This window comes from Lithobates pipiens, unplaced genomic scaffold (assembly GCF_037356315.1).
Source record: "Lithobates pipiens isolate NorthernLeopardFrog02 unplaced genomic scaffold, aLitPip1_a1.2 Scaffold_19, whole genome shotgun sequence".
NCBI lineage: Eukaryota > Metazoa > Chordata > Amphibia > Anura > Ranidae > Lithobates > Lithobates pipiens.
In genome coordinates, this window is record NW_027507764.1 from 103,282,278 (window position 1) to 103,307,098 (window position 24,821).

General features: G+C 43.4%; 1 protein-coding gene across 1 annotated transcript in view; it reads left to right on the forward strand.

The window, feature by feature from the left end:
- Positions 1 to 24,494, forward strand: part of LARP4B (La ribonucleoprotein 4B) — a 182,641-nt gene extending 158,147 nt beyond the window's left edge. The window contains exons 9-18 of the mRNA XM_077491124.1: positions 1,196 to 1,306; positions 5,926 to 5,979; positions 6,063 to 6,272; positions 6,643 to 6,749; positions 10,540 to 10,788; positions 12,712 to 12,757; positions 17,633 to 17,797; positions 19,999 to 20,123; positions 23,091 to 23,199; positions 23,284 to 24,494. Coding sequence (XP_077347250.1) covers positions 1,196 to 1,306; positions 5,926 to 5,979; positions 6,063 to 6,272; positions 6,643 to 6,749; positions 10,540 to 10,788; positions 12,712 to 12,757; positions 17,633 to 17,797; positions 19,999 to 20,123; positions 23,091 to 23,199; positions 23,284 to 23,571 — 1,464 coding nt within the window. The 3' untranslated portion in view covers positions 23,572 to 24,494. The remainder of the gene's footprint in view (positions 1 to 1,195; positions 1,307 to 5,925; positions 5,980 to 6,062; positions 6,273 to 6,642; positions 6,750 to 10,539; positions 10,789 to 12,711; positions 12,758 to 17,632; positions 17,798 to 19,998; positions 20,124 to 23,090; positions 23,200 to 23,283) is intronic.
- The last annotated feature ends 327 nt before the right edge of the window (positions 24,495 to 24,821 follow it).

Consider the following 24,821-nt stretch of genomic DNA (forward strand, 5'->3'; position numbering starts at 1 on the left):
CCCCCTCTGAACCGAAAGATTATGGCCTGCAGAGAGTAAGAGGATCTGAGGAGGAAGGTTTCTACTAAACTAGGATAAAGCAGCACAAGGGACACATCAAAAAAAATCTTAAGATGTAAGATTTATTAAATTGGTAAGCTGCAATGTTTTTGATTTGTTTTTGGACTTAATACCGCTTTAACAAGCAGCCTGGCAGGTCAGGAAAGGTAGAGGGAATGAGCTAGCCCACCTCTCACCTTAACCATACCAAGCCACATACCCTCAACATGGGGGGAGGGGCGCTTTGTGGCAGGGAGGTTCTGCCCCCACCTCAAAGCACCCTGTCCCCATGTTGATGGGGCCAAAGGTCTTTTTCCCCACAACCCGTCTTGTGACGTCACGGACCGGTGCATGCTGGGTCAGTAACGCCACAAGGGAACGGTGCCACCAGGTGACATTGCCAGGTGGCCCAGCCCTTATAAGAACTGTCAAGTGGTGGAGCCTGCAGTAGGCGGCCAACCTTTATGGATGGTGGGACTGGTGGTCCCCCCCCCCCCCCCGAGTTCGGCAGGCAGCATCACTCGCGATAGATTTACATTGGGGACACTTTCCCCCCCCCCCCCCCAATAAAGGATTTGTCAAAAACTGCCTTTGATTTTATTTTTGACACTTTTTTTTTTGGTGAATGGGTAGACCCATACTCATTCACATGGAGGGGGAGGAGCTGGTTAAAGGAAGCTTCTACATTCTGATAAGCCCCCTACCCACAACCACCGGATGAGACCTTTGTCCCCATCAACATAGGATAAGGTGCTTTGGGGATAGAAGGGGGCAGAGAGAGCCCTTATGTTGAGGGCATGTGGCCTGGTATTTTTCTTGGTAGTTCTGATATTGCAAATTCTCTTGCTTTCAGTCAACAGCTGTTTAAACAGTCTATAAATCCAGTGATTACATAAGTTCATTGTAACAGAGCAAGCATTTTTTACTCGAAAAACCTTGAATATAATAGGTATGTGGAGCGTGTGCCTAGCTAGTTCTCACTGCATGACAGCACAGAAAACTGAATGCGGTCAGTGCTATGATATATTGGTCTGGGCTAACATTTTACAAGAGCTAATGTGTTATGGGTAAAGTTTTTTTTTAAAGTGAAATATCCCCTTTATTGTGCAACAGCTTTACCATATGTAATTACTCTTTTGGTTTGCTGTGATTTTAGGATGTAGAAGCCCTCTTCAAAGGGGAGAACTTGCCGAAATTTGTTAATTGTGAGTTTGCCTATAATGACAATTGGTTCATCACTTTTGAATCAGAAGCTGACGCACAACAGGTAATTCATATTTCCACTGCCGGTTTAGAATTTGTTGTCTTTGCTAATTTTCTGTGTGTTAAGTTTGGTTCTGTGTGCATCAGTGAGTTTTCTGCACTATTAATAGTTCAAAGAATGTCTGTTATCAAATTTTGGTACCAGTGTAGCCCAGTGGAAATCATTAACAGATCATCCCTTATTTAAAATGTATGCATGGGAAGAGAAATTGTCCTTTAAGGCCTATGAATGTGTCCCATAGGAAACTGGGTTAAATGAACTTTAGTGCGTTTCTGCAAAAAGCACCAAAAAAAATGCATGGGTGAACCAGGCCTAAATGTCATAAATTATGGGCCCTATAGTATCTTGGATCTTTCAGTTTAAATACGCTTAAATACAGGTGCATCAAACCAAAAGGGCTGCAGAGCCTTTACAGTTCATGGTCCTAAGAAGGTAGGATGATACTGAGTAGAAAAGCCTTTCACCTGCTAAAGCCTATTCCCTGCTAGCATGCTGTAAAGCAGGGCTGATTTAAAATAGTTGTAAAGGCACAAGGTTGTTTTTTTTTTTTTTTTTTTTAAACTTCATGCACTCTATGCGTGAAGGTAAAAAACCTTCTGAAACTGGCAGACCCCCCCAAATACTTACCTGAGCCCCCTCTCGATTCAGCGATGTCCATGAGAGCCTTGCCTCTCTGGGGGATTTTCACTCCTGATTGGCTTTTGGCAGCAGCAGGGAGCCATTGGCTGCTGGTGTCAATCACAGCCAGTGAGCCAATCAGAAGGGGCTGGTGTCAAGCCACAGCTCTGTGTGTGAATGGACACACAGAACCGTGGGAGCAAGCCTGCTTGGGTGTCCCATAGAAAGCTGCTTGCTGTGGGGGCACCCGGCAGGAGCGAGAAGTTTAAAAGCGCCAGCCTGGGTCCAGAGAAGAGAAGGATCCAGGCTGCACATTGCTAAACCTTTACACAGAGCAGCCAAGTATGACATGTTTATTTTTAGAAAAAAATGGCTTTAATATCACTTTAAACTGAAGTTAAACTTTAGGCCTTGTTCACATCATGGTGCAGAGATGTCTGTTTTTCTGTATGCGTTCTACAAGTGCACAAAAAACTGTTCTCTATGTGCCCTGGTCACACCACAATACTGGTATCGCATGCTGATTTTTTTTTTTTTTCTGCGCAGAAATCAGCAATGTTTCTGCCTGGAAAAAGACTGACATGACATCAACACTGTGGTATGAGCAGGGCACATAACTGACAGGCATGAAAACTGATGTCAACATGCACGAAAACCGATGAAGCTGATATAAACTTGTGTCTCTGCAAGTGAAATTTACTTGGTTTGCCCATCAGTTTTCATGCACATATGTTGAGAACAAACCCTAAAAGTTTACCTAGCACCACATATATTTTTATTCATTCTAACCACATGCATAATGTGAAACTTGTTACCGACACCCTTGTGCTCCCTCAAAAATGCCCTCATCTGCTGTTCTCTTCAGGAGGATGGCACCAATTTTGTTCAGGCATCAATTTCTGGATAGAGGTACTAGCTCAGAGATGACGCATTCATGTAGGGCTGCAACTAACTATTATTTTCATAATCGATTAATCGGCCGATTATTTTCTCGATTAATCGGATAAAATCACAAAAAAACGTAATGTTCAATTTTTTCATTTATTTAAAAGTAATAATGAAAAAACTGGGACGCCAATGACTGGGCGCTATTCCTCCCACGGACGCCAATGACTGGGCGCTATTCCTCCCACGGACGCCAATGACTGGGCGCTATTCCTCCCACGGACGCCAATGACTGGGCGCTATTCCTCCCACGGACGCCAATGACTGGGCGCTATTCCTCCCACGGACGCCAATGACTGGGCGCTATTCCTCCCACGGACGCCAATGACTGGGCGCTATTCCTCCCACGGACGCCAATGACTGGGCGCTATTCCTCCCACGGACGCCAATGACTGGGCGCTATTCCTCCCACGGACGCCAATGACTGGGCGCTATTCCTCCCACGGACGCCAATGACTGGGCGCTATTCCTCCCACGGACGCGGCGCTATTCCTCCCACGGACGCGGCGCTATTCCTCCCACGGACGCGGCGCTATTCCTCCCACGGACGCGGCGCTATTCCTCCCACGGACGCGGCGCTATTCCTCCCACGGACGCGGCGCTATTCCTCCCACGGACGCGGCGCTATTCCTCCCACGGACGCGGCGCTATCCCCCCCCCCCCCCCAGAAACACCAATGGGGCACTATTATTCCCCCCTGCAGAAACACCAATGGGGCTCTATTTCCCCCCCTCTCCCTCCCAGGAAAGCAAATGATGATGGGGCACTGAATGTTGTGTGTGCTTTTACTGGGTACAACTTGCCGATAGCTGCTACCTTTTTTTCACACTCTGTGTGCAGCTCGGCTCAGTGTCCTCCTCACAGATTCTCTCCCTCGCCGCTCTGTTCCCTCGAGGCAGCAGGGGGCGGGGCTGAGATCTGTGTGAATGATCATCATGTGACATCAGCGAGGAGGAGAGGCGCGCCGCGAACGTGGAGCGGCGAGTGCGTGCCTGGTCCAGAGCGCCGCCGAGGACACAGGATGGATGACCTAGGAGGAGAGGATTTATTTAGTTTTTTTTTCAACGAACAGACAGGCGGAAGGTGCGGACCAACTAATCGATAATGAAAATCGTTGACCACTATTTTCATTATCGATAATATCGATTAATCGCTGCAGCCCTACATTCATGAACTATATATTTAGTTTCAGCTGCATGAATAGTTTATTCAACAAAGTGTGTGTGTTTGGCCTTTCTGGGGTTCAGTTCTGTAAGACCCCTTTCATACTGGGGTGGTGTGGGCATTAGAGGTTTTAGCATAGTTTTACCGCTGTTATAGCAATGATTTTTGACCGCTAGTGGGGCTCTTTAAACTCCCGCTAACGGCCGAAGAAAGGGTTAATGGCGCCCATGTTCATTCATTTACCTGCCCATTTATTCCAGGTGCACACAGCTCCCGCACCTCCTCAAAGCTGCTGCTTGCATTACTTTTTTTTTTTTTTTTTTTTTCCCCCGTCCTGCAAGCACACCTCCCCAGTGTGAAAGTACTTTATAAGCACTATTTTTAGCGTTAAACTCCTGAAAAGCGCCCCGGTGTGAAAGGGGTCTTAAAGTTCCAGGGCAGACAGAGGGACAAAGCACATTGACAGTCTGTCTTTTAGCTCCACTGCTGATGGGCAGCTGCGATACTTTAGGCCCCTTTTCACATGGGCTTTCCGATCAGGTCTGCCTGTCAGTTTTTCAGGCAGACCAGATCGGATCCTCCATTCAATCCTTTGGAGCAGCAGATGTCAGCGGTGACCTGTCCGCTCACATCCGCCGCTGTCCGTTCCTCTCTGTGAAATCCAGACGGCGCTGGATAGGCGGTGACCCTATTTTACATCCATCTGCCAGATCGGATGAAAACAGACAAGCGGTACATTTTCATCCAATCTCCCCTTAGAGGAGAGTGGGGCTCTGACAGATAGTTCTCAGCACAGTGAGTGGAGACGGACCTGTCATCAGTCTGCTCATCAGGGATCAGCAGAGCGATCCCTCGCTGAGCATAGCAGAGTCTGCTGGTCGGACCGCCTGTGTAAAAGGACTCGAAGCATGAAAGCAGCAACTTGTTCAGCACAGCCTGCTCCTGCTTATCTTCCATCCTAGTAAAGCTGCCATGCAAGGAGGATGGAATAAAAAAAATCATGCTGCTGATGTAGTAGCCAGCATCGAATGTATAAACTGCTGAACAACCGGCTGACGGAAATTTGGTTAAGGGTAAACAATAGGAATATCCTAGATAATGCATGGTACACTCTATACGTTTTTCACTGGGCTGAATGGAAAAAAGACTGCTGTACTAACACAAGTGATGTTAGTACAGTGATCTTCCCCGCTTTGCTGTTCTGATGGGGGGGATTATCCCTCCCCCTTTGCTGATTGGATGCAGGTCGGCTGCTGGCTTTCAAGCATGCCCGTTTTATAGAAGCTGGACAGGCTGCTGTACACACTGGCTGAATGTCAGCAAATTTCTGTTGAACCTGCCAATATTTCATCTGTGTGTATCAGCCTTAAAGGATAAGTTCAGTTTTAAAAAAAATAAATGAATGCACTTTTTTTGCAGGTGAAAAAGATGCATTTAGTTATCTTTTGTTGCAGAAACCTTTAAAGCATTGCACCAGCAATCAGCAGATCGCTGGTGTCATGCAGGTCTACTGCAGATCTGTCAGTGTATCGGCTTGCTAGTACTGTGTACGAGCAAGCCGATGCACTATTGCAGAGGTCTCAAACTGGTGGCCCTCCAGCTGTTGAAAAACTACAAGTCCCATGAGGCATTGCAAGGCTGACAGTTAAGAGCAAGACTCCCAAAGGCAATGGCATGATGGGACTTGTAGTTTCGCAACATCTGGAGGGCCACCAGTTTGAGACCCCTGCACTATTGCATGCGCCTCCATACACAAGAGGAACAAAGTAATTTCTTGCCTCCCAAAAAACTTCTGACTTTTCAGCATATTAAAGAAATTTACTATGGTGGTTCCAATTTTTGTTTTTGCTTGTGAGTTTGTACATATGACCACGTTTTTCTGTGGCTCTCTTTAGGCCTACAGATACCTGAGAGAAGATGTGAAGACATTTCAAGGGAAACCTATAAAGGTAACGATTAACCCTGGTTTAAGAACACCTGACTAATTTGTTGCTACAAAGCTCTGATCTGTATAACTTCCCTTTCTTTTTAGGCGAGGATAAAAGCAAAGCCAATAGCGATAAACACTTTTTTGCCAAAGAATGGTTTTAGACCTTTGGATATGAATCTGTACACACAACAACGCTATACGACATCATTTTACATACCTCCGCTGTACAGTCCACAGCAACAGTTCCCACTCTACAGTCTCATTACTCCACAGACCTGGTCTACAACACATAGCTACCTGGACCCATCACTGGTATGTGCCCTACATCTTAACCACCGTTCTTTTTGTCTGTACTTTTTGAGAGAAAAAAAAGTATTTAGGGGTGACTGGATTATTTGTGACACCTGTAAGCAATCTTTACTTAATCTTTCTTTTACAAGAATCCTATTGGTTTTAGCTCAGGAGTATAACCAAATTTTTGGTGAGCTTTAATTCACAAACCTTTTAGTAATCACAACGTATTTAGAACCTGCTTACCCCCACCATCTTAGTTTGCAAGTCTAAATTTAAGGATGGAGGTGAAGTTGAGGGTTGGGAGATAGCAGCGTGATGGATATGTGATCTGTACTGTACAGGTTAATATGTGGCTTTGATTAAGTAATGCTTTGTATGTTTTTGTTAGGTAACACCATTCCCCAATACTGGATTCATTAATGGGTTTACATCTCCTAATTTCAAGCCAGCAGCATCACCTTTAACGTCTCTGCGACCTTACACACCCAGGAACAGGCAAGTGGAGCTGCCCTCTGCAAACTTTCCCACCAGTCTTCAGTATGACAGTATTTAAGTCAGCCATATTAGAGGTGGAGATAATTGTTTCCAAGCAAAACTTTTTTTTTTTTTTTTTTGAATTGGTGAGGAATGAGTTTTTGATACTGTCCAATATAATTATCATACTGGTTGGGGTTACAGAAAAATATGAAAACGAAGAAGCCATAGGTTTTAATCCTTTATGTCATAAAGTGTGTTTATATCATCTATGTCCCCTTTTTGAGTGATTTCCAGCCTCGTGGATCAACCACTTTGGCTCACCCCTGTTTACCCCTTATGGACCAGAGCAATAGTGTTGAGGGGGACTTATCCTTTTTAAGATAACAACGTAATACATGCATTATATAAAATATGTATAATTCCGGGCTTAGGTATGAATGTGGCTGATTCCTTCCCTAGGAACTCCACTAGTGAAGTAATATATGTGTGTAAAGGGGTGAGATGGCGCTGCCAAAGAACCTCACAAGTGTAGTGACCATGTGCGGGCAAATAAAAAAAAAAAAAAAAAAACTGATGTGTGCTACAGCCCATAAACACTCGTATCTGTGCAAACTCTTATAAAGTGAAATTCAGACTCTGCCTTTTCAGATACTTTCAGGCCTGAATGTACCTTAACAAGCAGAGTCTGAATTCTGTGAAGAGAGCTGGCTAGGGGGTGGAAAAGCCCCTATTTTGTTTTTTTTGCTCCCTGTACCCCTTAACCTTGTTCTGGATGGTGTGGAAGTGGCCACAACAACCCTGAACCAATGCCTGATAGCCCAAGATTTAACACACCGTGGAGGAGACTCCTCTACTGGATACCAGGATTGATGGCAGATCTGATTACATGTGCTTTACCCCGGTGTAGGGGGTGCAGGGGTGTAGCTATCTGGTGAGTGTGGAATCGAGAGGGGAGCACAAGTACTATTCGCTTTTCTGCACAAGAGCTGTGATGGATTTTGCTGCCTTCTGCACAAGTCACTTATAAGGACAATATTTGCATTTAGCCAAGCACAATTATGTGATGGATGGAGATATATATAATATATAATATATATATATATATATATATATATATATATATATATATATATATATATAATATATGGGAGAGATTGCTCATTTTTCACTGCCATTTTACACATTTAAATAGAACTATAGAATTTTAAGTTTACCCAAGGAATTGTTGTTTGGTACATTAGTACTTTATGATAAGAGTTTGCACAGATACAAAAGTATGCACTGTAGAACACATCAGGTTTCTTGATTTGACCTCACGTCGTCACTACACTTTACATGCTTATATTCTAGTAATGCATGCATTGTTTTTTAAAGGACAAACGAGGCTTTCTTTTTGTGAATATTGTCCTGCAACAATTAAACGTAATAAAACGAAACAAAAGGCATTTTTCCTTTTTTTAAACCGTGTTAGTTTAAATATACCGTATATACTCGAGTATAGGCCGACCCGAGTATAAGCCGAGGCCCCCAATTTACCCCCAAAAAACTGGGAAACCTATTGACTCGTGTATAAGCCGAGGGTGAGATATGCCTGTCCATCCCTGTGTGTGTGTCCATCCATCCATCCATCCCTGTGTGTGTGTGTGTCCATCCATCCCTGTGTGTGTGTGTGTGTGTGTGTCCATCCATCCATCCATCCCTGTGTGTGTGTCCATCCATCCATCCATCCCTGTGTGTGTGTGTGTGTCCATCCATCCATCCATCCCTGTGTGTGTGTCCATCCATCCATCCATCCCTGTGTGTGTGTGTGTCCATCCGTGTGTGTGTATGTGTGTGTGTGTGTGGCCTTGTGTGTCCAGCCTACCTGTGTCCCGAGCCTCCGTCCGGTCCCGAGCCTCCGTCCGGTCCCGTCCCGTCCCGAGCCTCCGTCCAGTCCCGTCCCGTCCCGAGCCTCCGTCCGGTCCCGTCCCGTCCCGAGACTCCGTCCGGTCCCGTCCCGTCCCGAGCCGAGCCTCCGTCCGGTCCCGTCCCAGGATCACCGCTCTTCGTCGGCGCCCATTCCCCTGTTCAAATGCCGCGCGTCCCTGTCTGTGATAGGCGGAACACAATTTCCCAGCAGCCTGTGTTCCGCCTATCACGGACATCGTCTCATCCTCGTCCGTAGTACGAGGATGAGACGATGTCCGTGATAGGCGGAACACAGGCTGCTGGGAAATTCAGTGTTCCGCCTATCACAGGCGAAGGCGGAGCCGGAGGCGTGGCTTTTGAATTATAGAATGGCCGCTGTCTGTCTGCTCGACACGCTGATCGAGCAGGCAGACAGCGATGACTCGAGTATAAGCCGAGGGGGGCACTTTCAGCCTCAAAAAAGAGGCTGAAAATCTCGGCTTATACTCGAGTATATACGGTAGTGTTACTGCGCATGAAAAGCGTGCATTTTATTCTGTATTTTGTCCTGGTTAAAACACTAAAATTATGATTTGGGTACAAAGCATTGCAAAGTTATTTACAAATGAAGTAGTGTTTTTCTTTTTCTTTTTTTTCTTTTTTTCTATTTTGCGCCTTTTTTCAGTGTGATGCATGTAAATATATATAAAAGGTGTAAAAATATTAACGAACAGGGCATACAAAAGCAGAAAAAAAGTTTACCTATTATTTAATAAAATAGAAAAAAAAAAATGGTTACATAGTAAGGTTGAATAAAGACACCAGTCCATCCAGTTGAACCTGAGTGAGTGTGGGTGCATGTCTACAATTGTCCCTATCCCTGTACATTGTGTCTCATTAAGATGCGCATCGCGTCAATTTTCGCTACGCTCCTCACATACATCACACACTCACATTGGTCCCTACCCCCAAAGAGCCCACAAGCCAAGGTCCACAACTCGCATTCATATACTAGGGCCAATTTTGGACAGAAGCTAATTAACCTACCAGCATGTCTTTGGTATCCGGAGGAAAGCCACGCAGGCACAGCGAGAACATGCAAACTCCAGATAGTGTCATGGTTGGGATTCGAGCCAGCGACCCTTTTTACTGCTAGGCGAGAGTGCTACCCATTACGCCACTCTGCCGCCCAAATCACCTGGAAAATTACAGTTGAATGGAGGAGGAGAGTAAGGGTTAATTAGTGCTGATAAGAAAGGTTCAACAGAGGAACATTTAAGTGGAGAGAGAATTTATTTTTGTTTGCTTTAACACTCTATCTACAGATCAACGTTCATCCCTCTGATCTGTGGATGAAAACCACAAAGCTACAAATTATGCAATGTTTAAATGTAACTTTCTGTCTTCCCATCTGAGCAATGTTGTTGATAAACTTTGCCAGACTGCTTTTTTTTTATTTTATTTTTTTTGGCAGATCCTGCTGCCAACCTTGCTGGGTGCTGGGACAGGGAAGGATTCCTGCAGAAGACGTGGATGTACTAGACACACCCTCTTACAATGATGACATGTTTTGGGCGTGTCTAGTACGCCTAGTCTGCAACTGGTTAAGTGTTACACTTTGTGTTCTCCTGAATGAATGAAATACTTGTATAGCGCACAATGCGAACTAAATCGCCTCCGTGCTTTCACACGTAGCTTTAACTGTGGCATTTGAAAGTAATATTTTACTAAAAAGGTAGTGAATGCTTGGAATAGACTTCCAGGAAAGGTAGAGTCAAACAGTAAGTGAATTTAAACCTGCTTGGGATATACCCATATTTACACACTAACAAAAAAAGGCAGCTTTTACATACCACTTTCTGCTGTCACTTCTCTACGTTTAATTTTAGTGATTAAACATTTTACTTTAAATACTTTGTAGGAACCCTGGAAAATCCCATCTTCGGCATACGATACCAAGTACCGAGAGGGCCCCTGCACTTCTTGATGGTCCAGCTATTTTCAACTTTACTACTGATAGGCTAATCAATGGTGTACGTGGGCCTCCAGCACGGCAACCCGGACAAACAAGAACAAGAATGCCGAATACAACAACATTTAAAAGGGACATTGGTACAGGCCGCGTGGAACCTCCAACTATTGAAAACTCCACTGGTCTTGGCAGGGGGAGGTGAGTTCAGTTGTGTTTTTAGGGAATGTATACTCCAACAATAGGCTTCTCTAATTTGCTCCTTTTTGGTCTGGTAAATATACAATTTTCAATCTGTTCATTGGTAGAAATCCAGTGTTGTATTTTGCAATGTTAAGCCCTGTCCAGTTAACGTATGTGAACAACAGAACACCTTTTCCCTTTGTTGTTGAAAGAGGGGAATTTTCTATAGTCTTCAATCACTGTCCTATGTCGACAACACCACTGCATTGCATAGGCAGTGTTCCGTGAGTAAGCATGGTCATTGTAGAACAAAGAAGCATTATTCTGATAGGAAAAACAGTTGGAGACCAAAGAAAGTATGTCTGAAAAAATACAAATTTGTTATGGAGTGTATATATACTTTAAAGGTGCACTAACCATAAAGGACAGTGTGTTGTGATTAGCTTGCACACCTGCCAGACTTTAACCACTTGCTTACTGGGCACTTAAACCCCCCTCAGTCCCAAACCAATTTTCAGCTTTCAGCGCTGATGCACTTTGAATGACAATTGCGCGGGCATACAACACTGTACCCAAATGAAATTTTTATCATTTTTTTCCTGCAAATAGAGCTTTCTTTTGGTGGTATTTAATTACAGCGCTGAGTTTTATTTTTTGCTAAACAAACCAAAAAAGATGCAAAAAAATAAAAATAAAAATCATGTTTTAATAGTTTGTTATAAAATTTTGCAAACGGGTAATTTTTCTCCTTCATTGAAGTGCGCTGATTAGGCGGCACTGATGGGCTGCACTGGTGGGCACTGATGGGCTGCACTGGTGGGCACTGATGGGCTGCACTGGTGGGCACTGATGGGCTGCACTGGTGGGCACTGATGGGCGGCACTGGTGGGCACTGATGGGCGGCACTGGTGGGCACTGATGGGCGGCACTGGTGGGCACTGATGGGCGGCACTGGTGGGCACTGATGGGCACTGATGGGCGGCACTGGTGGGCACAGATAAGGCGGCACAGATGGGCACAGATAAGGCGGCACAGATGGGCACAGATAAGATGGCACGGATGGGCACTGATAGGTACCACTGATAGGTGGCACTGATAGGTGGCACTGATAGGTGGCACTGATAGGTGGCACTGATAGGTGGCACTGATAGGTGGCACTGATAGGTGGCACTGATGGGCGGCACTGGGGTGCAGCACCTTTGAGGCAGATTGTGGGCACTGCTGGGTGGCACTGCTGGGTGGCACTGTGGGCACTGCTGGGTGGCACTGACGGGGGCACTTACTTTTAATAAGTGGGGCACTGCAGGGGGCAGGTGGGCACTGGCAGGGGGCAGGTGGTCGCTAGCAGTGCTGTCAGCGCGAGGAGGAATAATAGCCGATTACTGGCTCCGTTATATCACATGATCAGCTGTCATTGGCTGACAGCTGATCACGTGATAAGGGGTCGGGATCGACCCCTTGCACGGATCGGTGATCAGGCGAGTCTCATGGACTCGCCGATCACAGAGCGCGCCCCGCGTGCCCCTCAGGGGGCGCGCAGGCCGCTCGTACACGGGACTACGTCAATAGACGTAGTCCCGGAAAAGGAGATCCGCGCTGTAGCCGTCAATTGACTATAGCGCGGATCTCAAGTGGTTAATAAACATATTCTTCCCTCCCATATTTGCAAATATTACTTCTAGCTAGAACCACAATGACATACATGTAAAGACAGCAGAGCTCTGTAAAGAGCTGGCCTATTTCCTATAGTTTTAGAAAGGGCAGTGATGCCTCAAGAGATGGGCTGGGATAGCAGGGAAGAAGAGATGTTTGTTGCAATATAAAATGATCTAGTACAAGAATCCATTCAGGTGCTTGGGATTGTGATGCACATAGCCACATTTCTTTTACAGCAGGTGTATCTGTTTTAATGTACTGAATGTCTGTTATATACTTCTTTAGGAAAACATCTTATGGCTTTAGGAAGAAGAGGGATGACAAGTTTGTGGTGAGTTCTAGTAAACATTTTTCAGTATGCATGCTTATTATATTCGTACAAGAATGAATTAGATTAGAATTGGGTTGGTTTGATTACTATTCGTATTTAAAGAGGAAGTAAACCCTGATGGGTTTTACTTTTTTGTTCCCTGCAAAGTAAAAGCATAATGTGCTAATATGCATCACCTGCTAGCACATTGTGACCCTTACCTGCAAACGAAGCCAGCGCTGTCCCTGCTGGAGGCCGCATCAGTGTTTGCCCCTCTTCTTTCCGGGGCTGCGGGCTTTGGCTCTGTGACTGGTTGAAGTCACGTGACAGAAAATGGAAAAGAAACTGCACTAAGAAGTGTAAATACTCCCAATGGAGTACACCTAATATTAAGGAAGTTTCTATACAAAACTAATGGAAGCAGCAATTCTACTGCATAACGCTAATACAGTGAATAAAATAAAGAATAGAATCGTGCTAAACCTGAAAACCTAAGATGTGTATAAACCTCAAATATTAGAAACACAGCAATCATGGAGATACCCAGAATCAGTGTGAATCCAAGGCAAATAAAACAGTGCATATGTGTTGTGTTATGAACCCATAAATCACAAAAACATGAGTGAAGAACCATAAATGAGAAAAATTGTGAACGATCAATTGATAGACACAAATTTCAGCAAAACAATATAACGCCAATATATGTGATAAATATGAGTAAAAGAATATGTGAAAAATTGGGCCAAGTCCAATCATATATACGATTCAAAAGTATATGACATCCACCCGTGCAAAACTAAAATAAACTAAAGTTCATCCATAATTAAAATTAATCTTCAAATGCTGATGTGAAAGCTGGTATAAAGGCGGTGCTATAAAAAAGACTGTTCCGGCGCACACACTGTGTGACGCCAGCGCGTTTCTCATGTACACAAGTATACACAGCCTTTGCTCAATACATTGTTGAAGCACCTTTGGCACAAATTAAGTCATCCAGGGGCACTAATTTTATTACGAAAGGCGTAGGGAGGAGCAACGCTCTTACGTCACCTCGTGTTTGATTATCCAGGAAGGACGAGTCTGTCTGAGTGTTTGCCGGCCGGCGCAGCAGACTGAAGGCATTCTTACTGAGATCACATTGTAAGTGCAAATATTTTTGTTTTAGACAAATTTGGAGTCTTTACATTTTTTGCATGCTACGTACATCCATCTATGGGTTTAAATCTAATGAGATTTGGAAACTGTACCATCCCCATAGGAGGTTGGAAGACCAGCGGCTTTGCTTAGTGTGTTTCCAAAGATTGTACCATTACTACAGGCTTTCCCTGAATCTCTAATGGGGGATCATGGGTTTTCGGTAAAAAGTCACTCTCTCTATATACAAACGGTGGTGGATTCAGCAAAGTCTTTTTTTATACCAGCTTTCACATCCGCATTTGAAGATTCATTTTAATTATGGATGGACTTTAGTTTATTTTAGTTTTGCACAGGTGGATGTCATACTTTTGAATCGTATATGATTGGACTTGGCCCAATTTTCGCATATTCTTTTACTCCTATTTATCACATATATTGGAGTTATATAGTTTTGCTGAAATTTGTGTCTTCTATCAATTGATGGGTCACAATTTTTTTCATTTATGGTTCTTCACTCACGTTTTTATCTGCTTTTTTGATTTATGGTTTCATAACGTAACAAACATGCACCGTTTCATTTGCCCTTGATTCATGCTGATTCTGGTTATCTTCATGATCGGTGTGTTTCTAATATTTAAGGTTTATTCACATCTTAGGTTTTCAGGTTTAGCGCGATTCTCTTCTTTTTTTCATTGAAGTCAAGTGATGTCACTCACGCAGATGCACGCGGGAGCCATCAGTCATGGCACTTGCTAGTGAAGAAACAGCATGGAGGGGCAATGACATCATTGGCGCAGTACAAAGGGAATATCTCCTAAATGGCGCACGTTTAGGAGATATTTACTGTACCTGTAGGTAAGCCTTATTTATTAAGCCTACAATTGTGACTTAAAACTTTTCCCAGCACACTTCAGCTAGCCTGCAAAAATTAACTTTAGCATACTGTGATCGAAAACCAATTTCCTACCACAACTGGTATAGGGGTAAGCCAATTATCTTTTGTTCACAAGCCAATCCCAAGTTGTGAGGCTGTAGTCTGTGAAATATATGTTTAATTGTAACACAAAGCTATGTTAACAACTGTGCGTTTTATAAATGGGGGTTTTGAAGAAAACTCTGATCCTGCCATCCTGCACTACTCACATTACAAAAAGCCCAGCAGTTTGGATGTGTGGTTTCTCACTTTCAGTAGAGATGACAAAAACTAAATGCCTAGGCAATTACACATGTTGTAGCACTTGACTGGAGCGTGAAAACGTATTCTCTCTTTTAGAAAGGTAAATTTCCTTGGCGTACATTACAGGGCAGAGGCTCTTTAATCGCTATGACTAAATTAGATTCCGCTTTCTTCAGGTGATAATTCGCTGACAAGAGGCTGCGGGGACACCCCCTTATATAACAATTCCCAGCAAGCTTCAGTTTTTTGTCTTTAGGTGATGAACGAAGACATTTTTCTTATGGAGCTTTTCGCTCTGGTTCTTTCTTTGGATGGTCTTCTATCAACAGACTGCTTCATAACCACTGTGGCTTTTCATTAAAGTGGAGCTTTACAAATAATAAATGCACGTTTTTTTGCAGATGATAAAAAAAAGTAATGGGTCTGCCAAATCTCCCTAAGGCTGGGTTCACACTGCTGCGGGGGGAGATCCGGATGTGATTCGCACCGCAAATCACATCCGATCTCCGTAGCGATGCGAGTTCAGCCATACAGATAGTATGGCTGAATTCGCATCGCTCCCGCAGCAAACTCGCACGGGACCCTTTTTTTGGTCCGCAACAGAATCGGATCGCATGGGGGTTCACACCATGCGATCCGATTCCTGTGCGAGTCGGCAGATCGCACTGCGATATGCGGACGGATCTGGGGGTGTCATTAACATATCATTGACACTCCCAGCCATCCGCATAGGGCAGTGTGAACTGCCGGCGGGAGTAATGCGATGCGGGAAAACGCCGCGAATTTGCGGCGTTCCCGCATCGCAGCGGTGTGAACCTGGCCTCATAGTGAAGAAACAGAGAGGGAGTGTCCTATTTAATGGCTATAATGGCTATTTTGGGACCACTTCAAAGCATAGAAAACCATCTTTGAAAATTTGGGCCAAAACCCATATGCTCAATTGAACATCTCTGGAGAGATCTGAAATTGGCTGTGCATCCCCATCTAACCTGATTGTGCTTGAGAGGTCCTGCCAAGAAGAATGGTAGAAAATAGGTGTGCCAAGCTTGTAGCATCACACTCAAAAAGACTCGAGGCTGTAATTTGTGCCAAAGGTGTCTCAACAAAGTATTGAGCAAAAGCTCTGAATACTTATGTACATGGGCTGCAGATTACAATTCAACCCTGTCCTACGCTCACATCTTAGGCATAGAAAATTGGTGTGTGGTCTTTTTCAGTCGTCAGCATCTGCATTCAGGGAATGGCTGTCCATCTGAAGGTATTTTAAGCCCTTTGTCATGGATGAGGAGTGCCAGATTTGGATCTTCTGGCATCAAGATTCAATAACAAGCTAAGCAGACTTGTTGCCAAGTCCAGGGAACCTCAGGCTTTTGCCAGGGAAACACTAGGGATGTTGTGGGATAAATTCAACCTGTTCTACTTTCTTCCACTCCCTTGTCTACGTTGCAGGATTAAGATGGAGGGCATCCTGGTGATTTTCATTGCAACAAATTGACCCAGGAGGATGTGGTACTCAGACATACTCAAGCTTCTGGCAGGTGGTCCATTGGCCCCTTCAACATTTTTCAAAATTCCTGTCCTTCAAGGTTCCAATCTGCTTTTTGCTCACTGGTTTTAAGAGCATGGCTGTTGAAACCAACGTTCTGCAGGGCATTGGCCTTTCCATTATTTCCCCTTTGAAGACTGAGAATTCAGCTTCATGTAAAGTCTACTATGGCATCTGGAGGGCCTACTTTGCTTGGTTTGAGTTCAGGAGTGGTTTCTGATGATTTTTTTAAGTTACATGATGGTTGTGCAAAACAGACCACCTCATTTCAGCTTTAGAGATTGAGGGCAGGTGCACGCATGAATGACCAGGAAGTGCTCTGTATAGAGACTTCCTGTTCATTCACCGACTGAAAGACATTTGAAACACTATGCTTTAGTATTAATGAATACAGAAGTGATTAGGTAGATAGTAGTTGTGATCAAAGCTGATTTTTCCAATCGGCAACATTTGAGGGACCGTTCTGTTTTAGAAGTTCATGGTTACTGAAACAACTATGAGCACAAAGAAGAGTGGGGCATTTAGCCTACAGAAGGCATACTGACATGGCTAGCTAGAATGCCTGCTGTTTGCCTTAACATCTGTGGCACCAAAAGGGTTAAAGGAGCCTGTATCATGCTGTACTACACTACCAGGAAAAGATTTGACTTTGTAGTAAAATCAGTTTTCCTGGAGGAACAGTACAGCACTCAAGACCCCACCACCACCCCCCCCCCTCCCCCTTCTGTTCTTGCTAGAAAATGTAAACTAGATGGGTGTGTGAGGGGGATGTTAATGTAGTCTTTTTTTTTTTTGCTGGTGTCCGATCAGTTGAAGGTAGCTGCATATCCAGTTGTGCTGATTTAAATAAGCATATATTATGTGCCTTGCCTCAGGCAACTGATTTTTACTGGTTGTCAACTGGTTGACCAATTGAAGGAGCCAAAAAAAGTACATGTTTTATTGTAAGGGCCTCAAATATGCATGCACTTTCTATCTTGTTTATGGGATTTGTATAGTTGAATTATTGACTTTTTTTTTTTTTTTTTCCCATTAGAGAGGTCAAACGCAGTCCCCTCCACCCATAAAGCCCCCATCTCCAAGTTTTGAATTGGGACTGTCTAGTTTCCCTCCCCTGCCTGGTGCTGCTGGCAATCTAAAACCGGATGACTTTTTTGAAAGCAGACTTTCAAGCTTGGTGATAAGCACATCAAAAGAAAAGGTAAGTACACCATTAAAGTGATAGTAAAGGATCGTCTTTTTTATTTTTTTAAAATGACAAACGTATCCTAGTTACCTCCAATACAAACAAGTTGTTTTTTTTTTTTTTTTCTTTACAATCCAATATAAGCTTACTTTAAAATCTCCTCATATGTTGAGTCCTGCCTGTCTGCTGCCCATAATTTTACAACTTCTGAATTACCTGCATGCTTTGTTGCTTAATTTACCTTTCAATGAATTACATTTTCCCAGGTACCTTGAGTCTGCAACCATTGGTTCCTGTGCAGACTCTGCCTTCTGAAACTCCTCCTCTCAACCCTTCTGTAGTTCAAAAAGGCAGGCTCTTTATTCTTTAGCTTTTGTGACACAGCCAGTAGTAACAATGACTGTCAGCGCAAAATACAGTGTAATATAAAGTACAAATCGAGCAATAGTGATAAAAGACACTAGTACTCAGTATATATTGGATGGGGGATAATGCGTCTTTAAATATAAAGGTGGTAGTCCAAAGGTATAGATAGTCATGAGGTAATTAGGGCGGCTGCTGTACTCAGGCTCTGTATGCAGGAAGGCTAAGGTAGAGAGAACACAAGAAGCGCAACTTTAGTGCAGTATTAAAATTGATATTTAGTGGCACAATGTACAAGAAACGCACGCTCATGCACTCGCGCGCACACACACACACACACACGATCATGCGCATACGCACGCACGCACTCACTCACACACACACACGCTCACACACTCCACACACGCATGCTCACACGCTCACGTTTGCGCTTACACACTCACTCTCGCACACACTCACTCTCGCACACACTCACTCTCGCACACACGCTCTCACTCTCGCGCACTCTCTCTCTCGCACACACGCTCTCACTCTCGCGCACTCTCTCTCTCTCTCTCTCTCTCTCTCTCTCTCTCTCTCTCTCTCTCGATCTCTCTCTCTCGATCTCTCTCTCTCGATCTCTCTCTCTCGATCTCTCTCTCTCGATCTCTCTCTCTCGATCTCTCTCTCTCGATCTCTCTCGATCTCTCTCGATCTCTCTCGATCTCTCTCTCTCTCTCTCTCTCTCTCTCTCTCTCTCTCTCTCTCTCTCTCTCTCTCTCTCTCTCTCTCTCTCTCTCTCTCTCTCTCTCTCTCTCTCTCTCTCTCTCTCTCTCTCTCTGCCCAAAACTTATCTACCTCTTGTGAGTGTTTCTTGTATGTTGTGCCAATAAATATCAATTTTAATACTGCACTTAAGTGGTGCTTCTTGTGTTCTCTCCCCCTTATCCTTTGTGACACAGTCAGGCCTACTCACCAGGCACAGTAAATAAAAGTCCCCAAATTTTAGTTTTGTCCAGACTAACTTGACTAGAAATAATTGCAAAACAATGTGAAAATTAATATGATTTAAACATTTTTCCCTTAACACGCATGAGGATCCGCCTTGCCAGTGCCGATCCAGCAGCATTGACCACGATCATTATTGATTCTGCTTCCTAGTGCTGAAACTGATAGAAATAACTTTGGTTTGTTTAGTGGATTTTAGCTTATCCTGCTTTCTTTAGATTGTCCTGATTTTATAGTTTGTTGCCCAATTGTGATTTTAGCAGCAGTGCATTGTAACGAGCAGGAAATAGCTGTGCTGCTTCTTAAAGTATATCTAAAGTTCAACTTTTTTTATTTTGATTAGAGTATAGAGGAAGGTTAGAGCAGCAGTTTTTTGATTACCATAAGGAAGAATTCATTTCACTTCCTGTCCTGTAGGCTGAACAGAAAAATAAAGGATAGCTTTCTAATGTGAGGGAAAGCCTCCTCTTAGACTGTTGTCACAAGAACAAGTGTCCACCTTTGGAAGATTGTGGACACACGGTCCGTGTTCATCCGATCCCCCATAGAGAGAGGAAATCTGACAGGGCGGTCCCTACACAGTGTGCAGGGACCGCCCTGTCATCCGCCGGCTCAGCGGGGATAAACGTAGCGATCATCACGGGGTGGATCATTACGGATCTGTCCCGTGTGAAAGGGTCCTTAGTTGTGGGGTGTCAGCCATACTTGTTCTTGAAGACTTTTTTTTTTTTTTTTTTTTTTTTTTTTTAAACATTCAAAATCTAGACTACCTTGAGAAGGGAGGGTGGCTGGTTCCTCAAGGAGGGAGTCCTGAAGTTAGTTATGTGTGATCTAATGGTGCAATTTTTTTTTCAACTCTGTTGCAGAATGTTAATGTGGATGCAAGTACAAACACCATCCCTTCTGGGATTCCAAGGGAGCCATTACTGCTGGTTCCCACTGTACTGCCAGTGACCTACCAGAGTCCTCCATCTCCATCGCAATCACCAGAGTAAGTCGGCCTTTATTGTAACAGAATAAATTCTTTATTTTCTAGGTTTTTTTTTTTTAAAGGAAACTTTATGAGAAATGGTGAGCTTGCAATGTTTATCTTCTGAAAATGTTATCAGCCTGTTTTGCTGACCCTTGAGCTTTTGATAGTTTTAACTAAAATTGCAGATTTATGATATAAAAAAGCTAGAGGTTCAGCTTGAAAGGCCAGACATCTAGCAGTTTGTAAAAGAGGCCAACAAAAGTACCACTGCATTTCTTATGACTGGTTTCCTTCAAGATTAACCAGCATGTTATATTCAATAAGTTAAAGAATCTGACACTTTTTTTATTGAAGGAAACCCCCTCACTTTGTGTTCCTGGGGTATCTACTCCATTCCAATTACATATCGGTCCCCTATGTAAAATGTTGTGATCAGATCTTTTTTAGATTCTGCTCGAGTCCCAGATGCCATTTTAAAATAAGATGGCATAATATCAGTAGCTGTTTATTCCTCTACCCCTCAATGCCCCCTTTGGGTACAAAGAGACCTATAAAACCTTCAAAGACATTCCCCGTTGATGAAAATATAGAATATGCAATCTGTGATGATTGGATCACTCCAGAAAGGGTTTTCACTCTTCGCAAAAACCGACCTTCACACAGACATGACTGAGCATGATGGCAATTGTAGTTCCTGAAGAACTGGAGGTCCATAGTTTGGAGACCCCTGCCCTAGAACATGCCATGAGATACATTTTCAGAATGACCCTAATCTCCATTCACTGGCACAGAATCTTGTGCCTTAAAGCCTGGGTGGCTAAAGCTGCGTCTAAGACACCTCATGCATTTCCCCTTTCTTTAAATTTTTTTTTTTTTTTTTTTTTTTTTTATTGAATGATTTTCAACAGTATTATGGTTTTCATTATAAGACAGAGCTCACATACTGTTCTTCATTGAATACATATGCAAAATATATTTACATAAAGGAAAGTACTCTGGGGCACATTACAACTATCGACATTCAAAGTGTATAGAGCCAAAGACTTGAGGTGCCTCAGTGCAACCGAGATGTCAGCAGTAATCTATAGGACAGACAGGTGCACCTTAACTGTAAGAAGAAACCATCTATCACCCTGCTACCACATAAAACAATTAGTCATTAGGTCAGCGCAAGTGAGGTCCTTATTGGATGTTGTGGGACATGTTGTGTTTGCTCAATAAGAAAGAATCGTAAACCTGACCATTCTGCATCCCAGCCCCACCAGGACTCATGAAGATTGAGATTGTAGGTAGTGCAACCAAGTGTCCCAAACCCTCTCGAATTTGGCTTCCTTGTCTCACAATATGCCAACTGATTTTTCATACAACATGATTCAGTTAAGTTTACACTTCATGAAACTTTAGCTCCCAGAAAAGCATAAAGATCAGAGTCTGTGTGTGTTTGGGGATTTTATCAATAGGTTAATTTAAGAGCTGTTTGGGGGCATTTTTGGCTATTGAAGATTGTATCTGAAAATAGGATTGTGCACCCTTGTACAATAACACCTGACCTTGGGACAAGTCCACCAGGTATGATAACTTGAGCCTTCCTGGCCACAGCCTCTGAAGCATCAGGATACATTTTGGATAGCCTAGCAGGGACTAGATATCATCATGATAACTTTAAAATTAGCTGAAAATTACATATGCCCTTTCAAGTATGATGTCTGTTTGGGGAGGCTTTTGACCAATTCATAAAAAGATGTCACAGGAAGGTTTTACGTCCATAGCCAGAAGATCCCAAAACCTCCTCGGAAGCCTCTACCTCACCAAAAACGAGCACCTAATCGCTCTACCTAGGCTTCAACTTCCAAGGTCAAGTTCAGCCCTTCCTATCAGCAGAAGGCTTGGGCCACTAAGTCCTCTTCCCAATGAATGGGTGACCTCACTCCTAAGAGGGGGTGGGCATCTGTTACAGTTTCTGTGTCACAGATATTCCACACCTATGGGTTCAAAGGGTGGCTTCAAGGGGTTACGAAATCTGTACCCTGTCTATCAAATCTGTTCCCACATTCTTTTCTTAAATGAACCAAAGACTGTTCAAGGACAGTCAGATTTGATAAATGCCCTGAACCATCCCTTGTCCCAGGGAGTAGTTATTCCAATGCCCCCATAAGACAGGTTCCAATGACTAATTTTTTTTCCAAACCTCTTCACACTACCAAAGCCCAACAGAAGTATTCTACCTATTCTGGACTTTCCTGAACCAATACCTTCCACTTTTATACATGGTATGCTGCTATTAGACCTAGTGGGCACAGTTCTGTTTGCCCAGTTGTTGCCCACCCTTCTCATTTATTTCTATTAACTCTGCTTGTGTCCTGTACTGTACAATGATTAAGAGGAATTTCTACTTGCCTGTAAATTCTGTGTCTTGGTGTACAGAATACAGTCAACCCTCACATCTATTTCTTGGTTATTTTACATTGCTTGGTACAAAACCGATGATTCACAAAGTGGGATAGGGTTACAGGGGAGTTATCCATTGGGTGTGTCCTTGAAAGCTTGCTTGTGTCAAATCATCTGAAGGTACAAGCCTATAACTGAGGGTCTGTCAATACTGTGCCTTTATCCTGTACTGTACCCCAAGATATGGTATTTACGGGTATATGAAAATGCTATTTTTTTACAGTTTTATTAAAATCTGCAGTTCTAAAAAGTGTCTGAGATTTTTTTGTTATTTATAGCCTTGTTCATATGTGCCACCACCCTGAACAAACAGTGACAATGACTGCAGTAGGGCAAGATCCTGAAAGGTCCAACCTAAAGATCTGACTAGTGTTGCTCCAGAAATACACTTTTTAAGAACCAATGTATTAAATGTACGTATCCTGAGGCTTGGTGTACCTGAGTTTTCTGGGCAAACCTACAGAGTTAAAGGGCATTAGAACGGAGGTGTTGTGACATTTCTTATGGCTAAAATGCATATCTCTATCTTGAATGCAGTGACTCTAAAGTAGCGGATATGCAGCAGCAAGAGTCTCCAACTATTGAAAGGATTTCCACTACCCTTAACACTTCTAGTAAATCTGTTCAAGTTAATGGAGCTGCTACAGTAAGTATTCATGCTGCATCATTTAATCTGAAACTGCATCATAAATTTTAGTATGATGTTTAGTCATGGTTTTTGTTTTAATAGGAGCTGAGAAAACCTAGTTACGCAGAGATCTGCCAGAGAACAAGCAAGGATGGCCCTAACTTGCAGCCTTCTAAAGAACAGAAGAATGTGGCTGTTTGTGTTAAAGCTGAAGGGAAGGTGACTGACCCTTCCATAGAGAAAACCAGAGACACTCCTCCGGCAAAGTCCAGCACAGGACGGCCCAAAGACCAGAGGAGACTATCGGGTCGCAGGTCGCCTCCACCTCCTCTGTCTATTGGAAAACGGGGAAATAAAGAACCTGGAAGCCCCCTAAAGTCTCCTCAGTAAGAACATTTGGAAACGTGAGAACTGAACGCCACCCCTTAGTGAGCATAGCCCACCTATGTCATCACCGAATGAGTCACTGGATAAGAGTGGGTCGTTTATGAACATCTATAACAACGTCCAGCTTTTTTTCAGGTTCTCATTTTTAAAGAATGCCAATATAATACCTTGTGGCATTCAGATGAATAATCAAACTTGTATTTTTCTCTTTAAGCCAAGTGGGTTTCATATCAAGACAAAACCTTCCGGAGTCCCTCCCCACAAGCTCAAATCCCTTTTTGCCGAAGGGTCCCGTAATTTGGTTGCAGAAATAGTAACATTAATGCAAGCAAGTAATTTTAAGAAACAGACCTGCATGAATGATAGCATTGCAAAACCGTTAATTTAGTATTGGATGAGGAGTGTTGAACTCTTTATACAAAGTTAAAATAGACATGGACCCTCCCCCCAATTCCCTCCCCCAACACAGTGAAATTCTGTTGCAGTTTCTAACTGTTGCCCTTTATTCTGCCTGTGCAAGTCTGAGGCATGTCTTGGCCGCCTTTATTGTGAATAGGCAGTCTTTTGTCAATGCCAGTTACCACAGCCAGGGAAGGAAATTGAGGAGAACTTAACATATGACAGTTCCTCACAGCCGTAGGTAAGCTTAACTCAGGACTCCACAAATCTGGACACTAGGGCCAAGTCCTATTGTTTCTGCATTTTGGATCTTTTTTCCTCAAACCTTTTATTAATGTGGTGTTGGTAAGGTCTGCCCATGTGCTCACCTCCTTTGAACAAATCTTGCAACCGATTCATGCATCTAGACCAGCACTAGTTCTGTTGCAGGATGCTTTTTGGCCAGCTTGTCTGTACATGCAAGGTTAGCCAACTTACCTCCATCCAAACCTAAATTATTAGTGTTACCTGGAGTCCCCTCATCCACCCCCCCCCCCCCCCCCCCCCCCTCCCAAGCGTGCTACTAGCAATTTCCAGTTGCACATTTGTGAACAGTTAATATTCTAGATAATATCAAAGCACATGATTCCTAATCAACTAACAGAGCGGAGTTCATGCACATAATTGTTTTGCTCATTCTCTCCTGTTTTTTTATTTTATTTTTTTTCCCCCATTTTCAAACTTTTTTTTTGATTTTGAAGATTTTTTTTTTTTTTTCTAAGTATTGCTGCACCAAGGGAAACTATGTAGGTGATGTCTCCCAGTCACCATGAACTTTTTCCGTTTGGTTTGGAAAGGAAGTCTGATAACCTGTC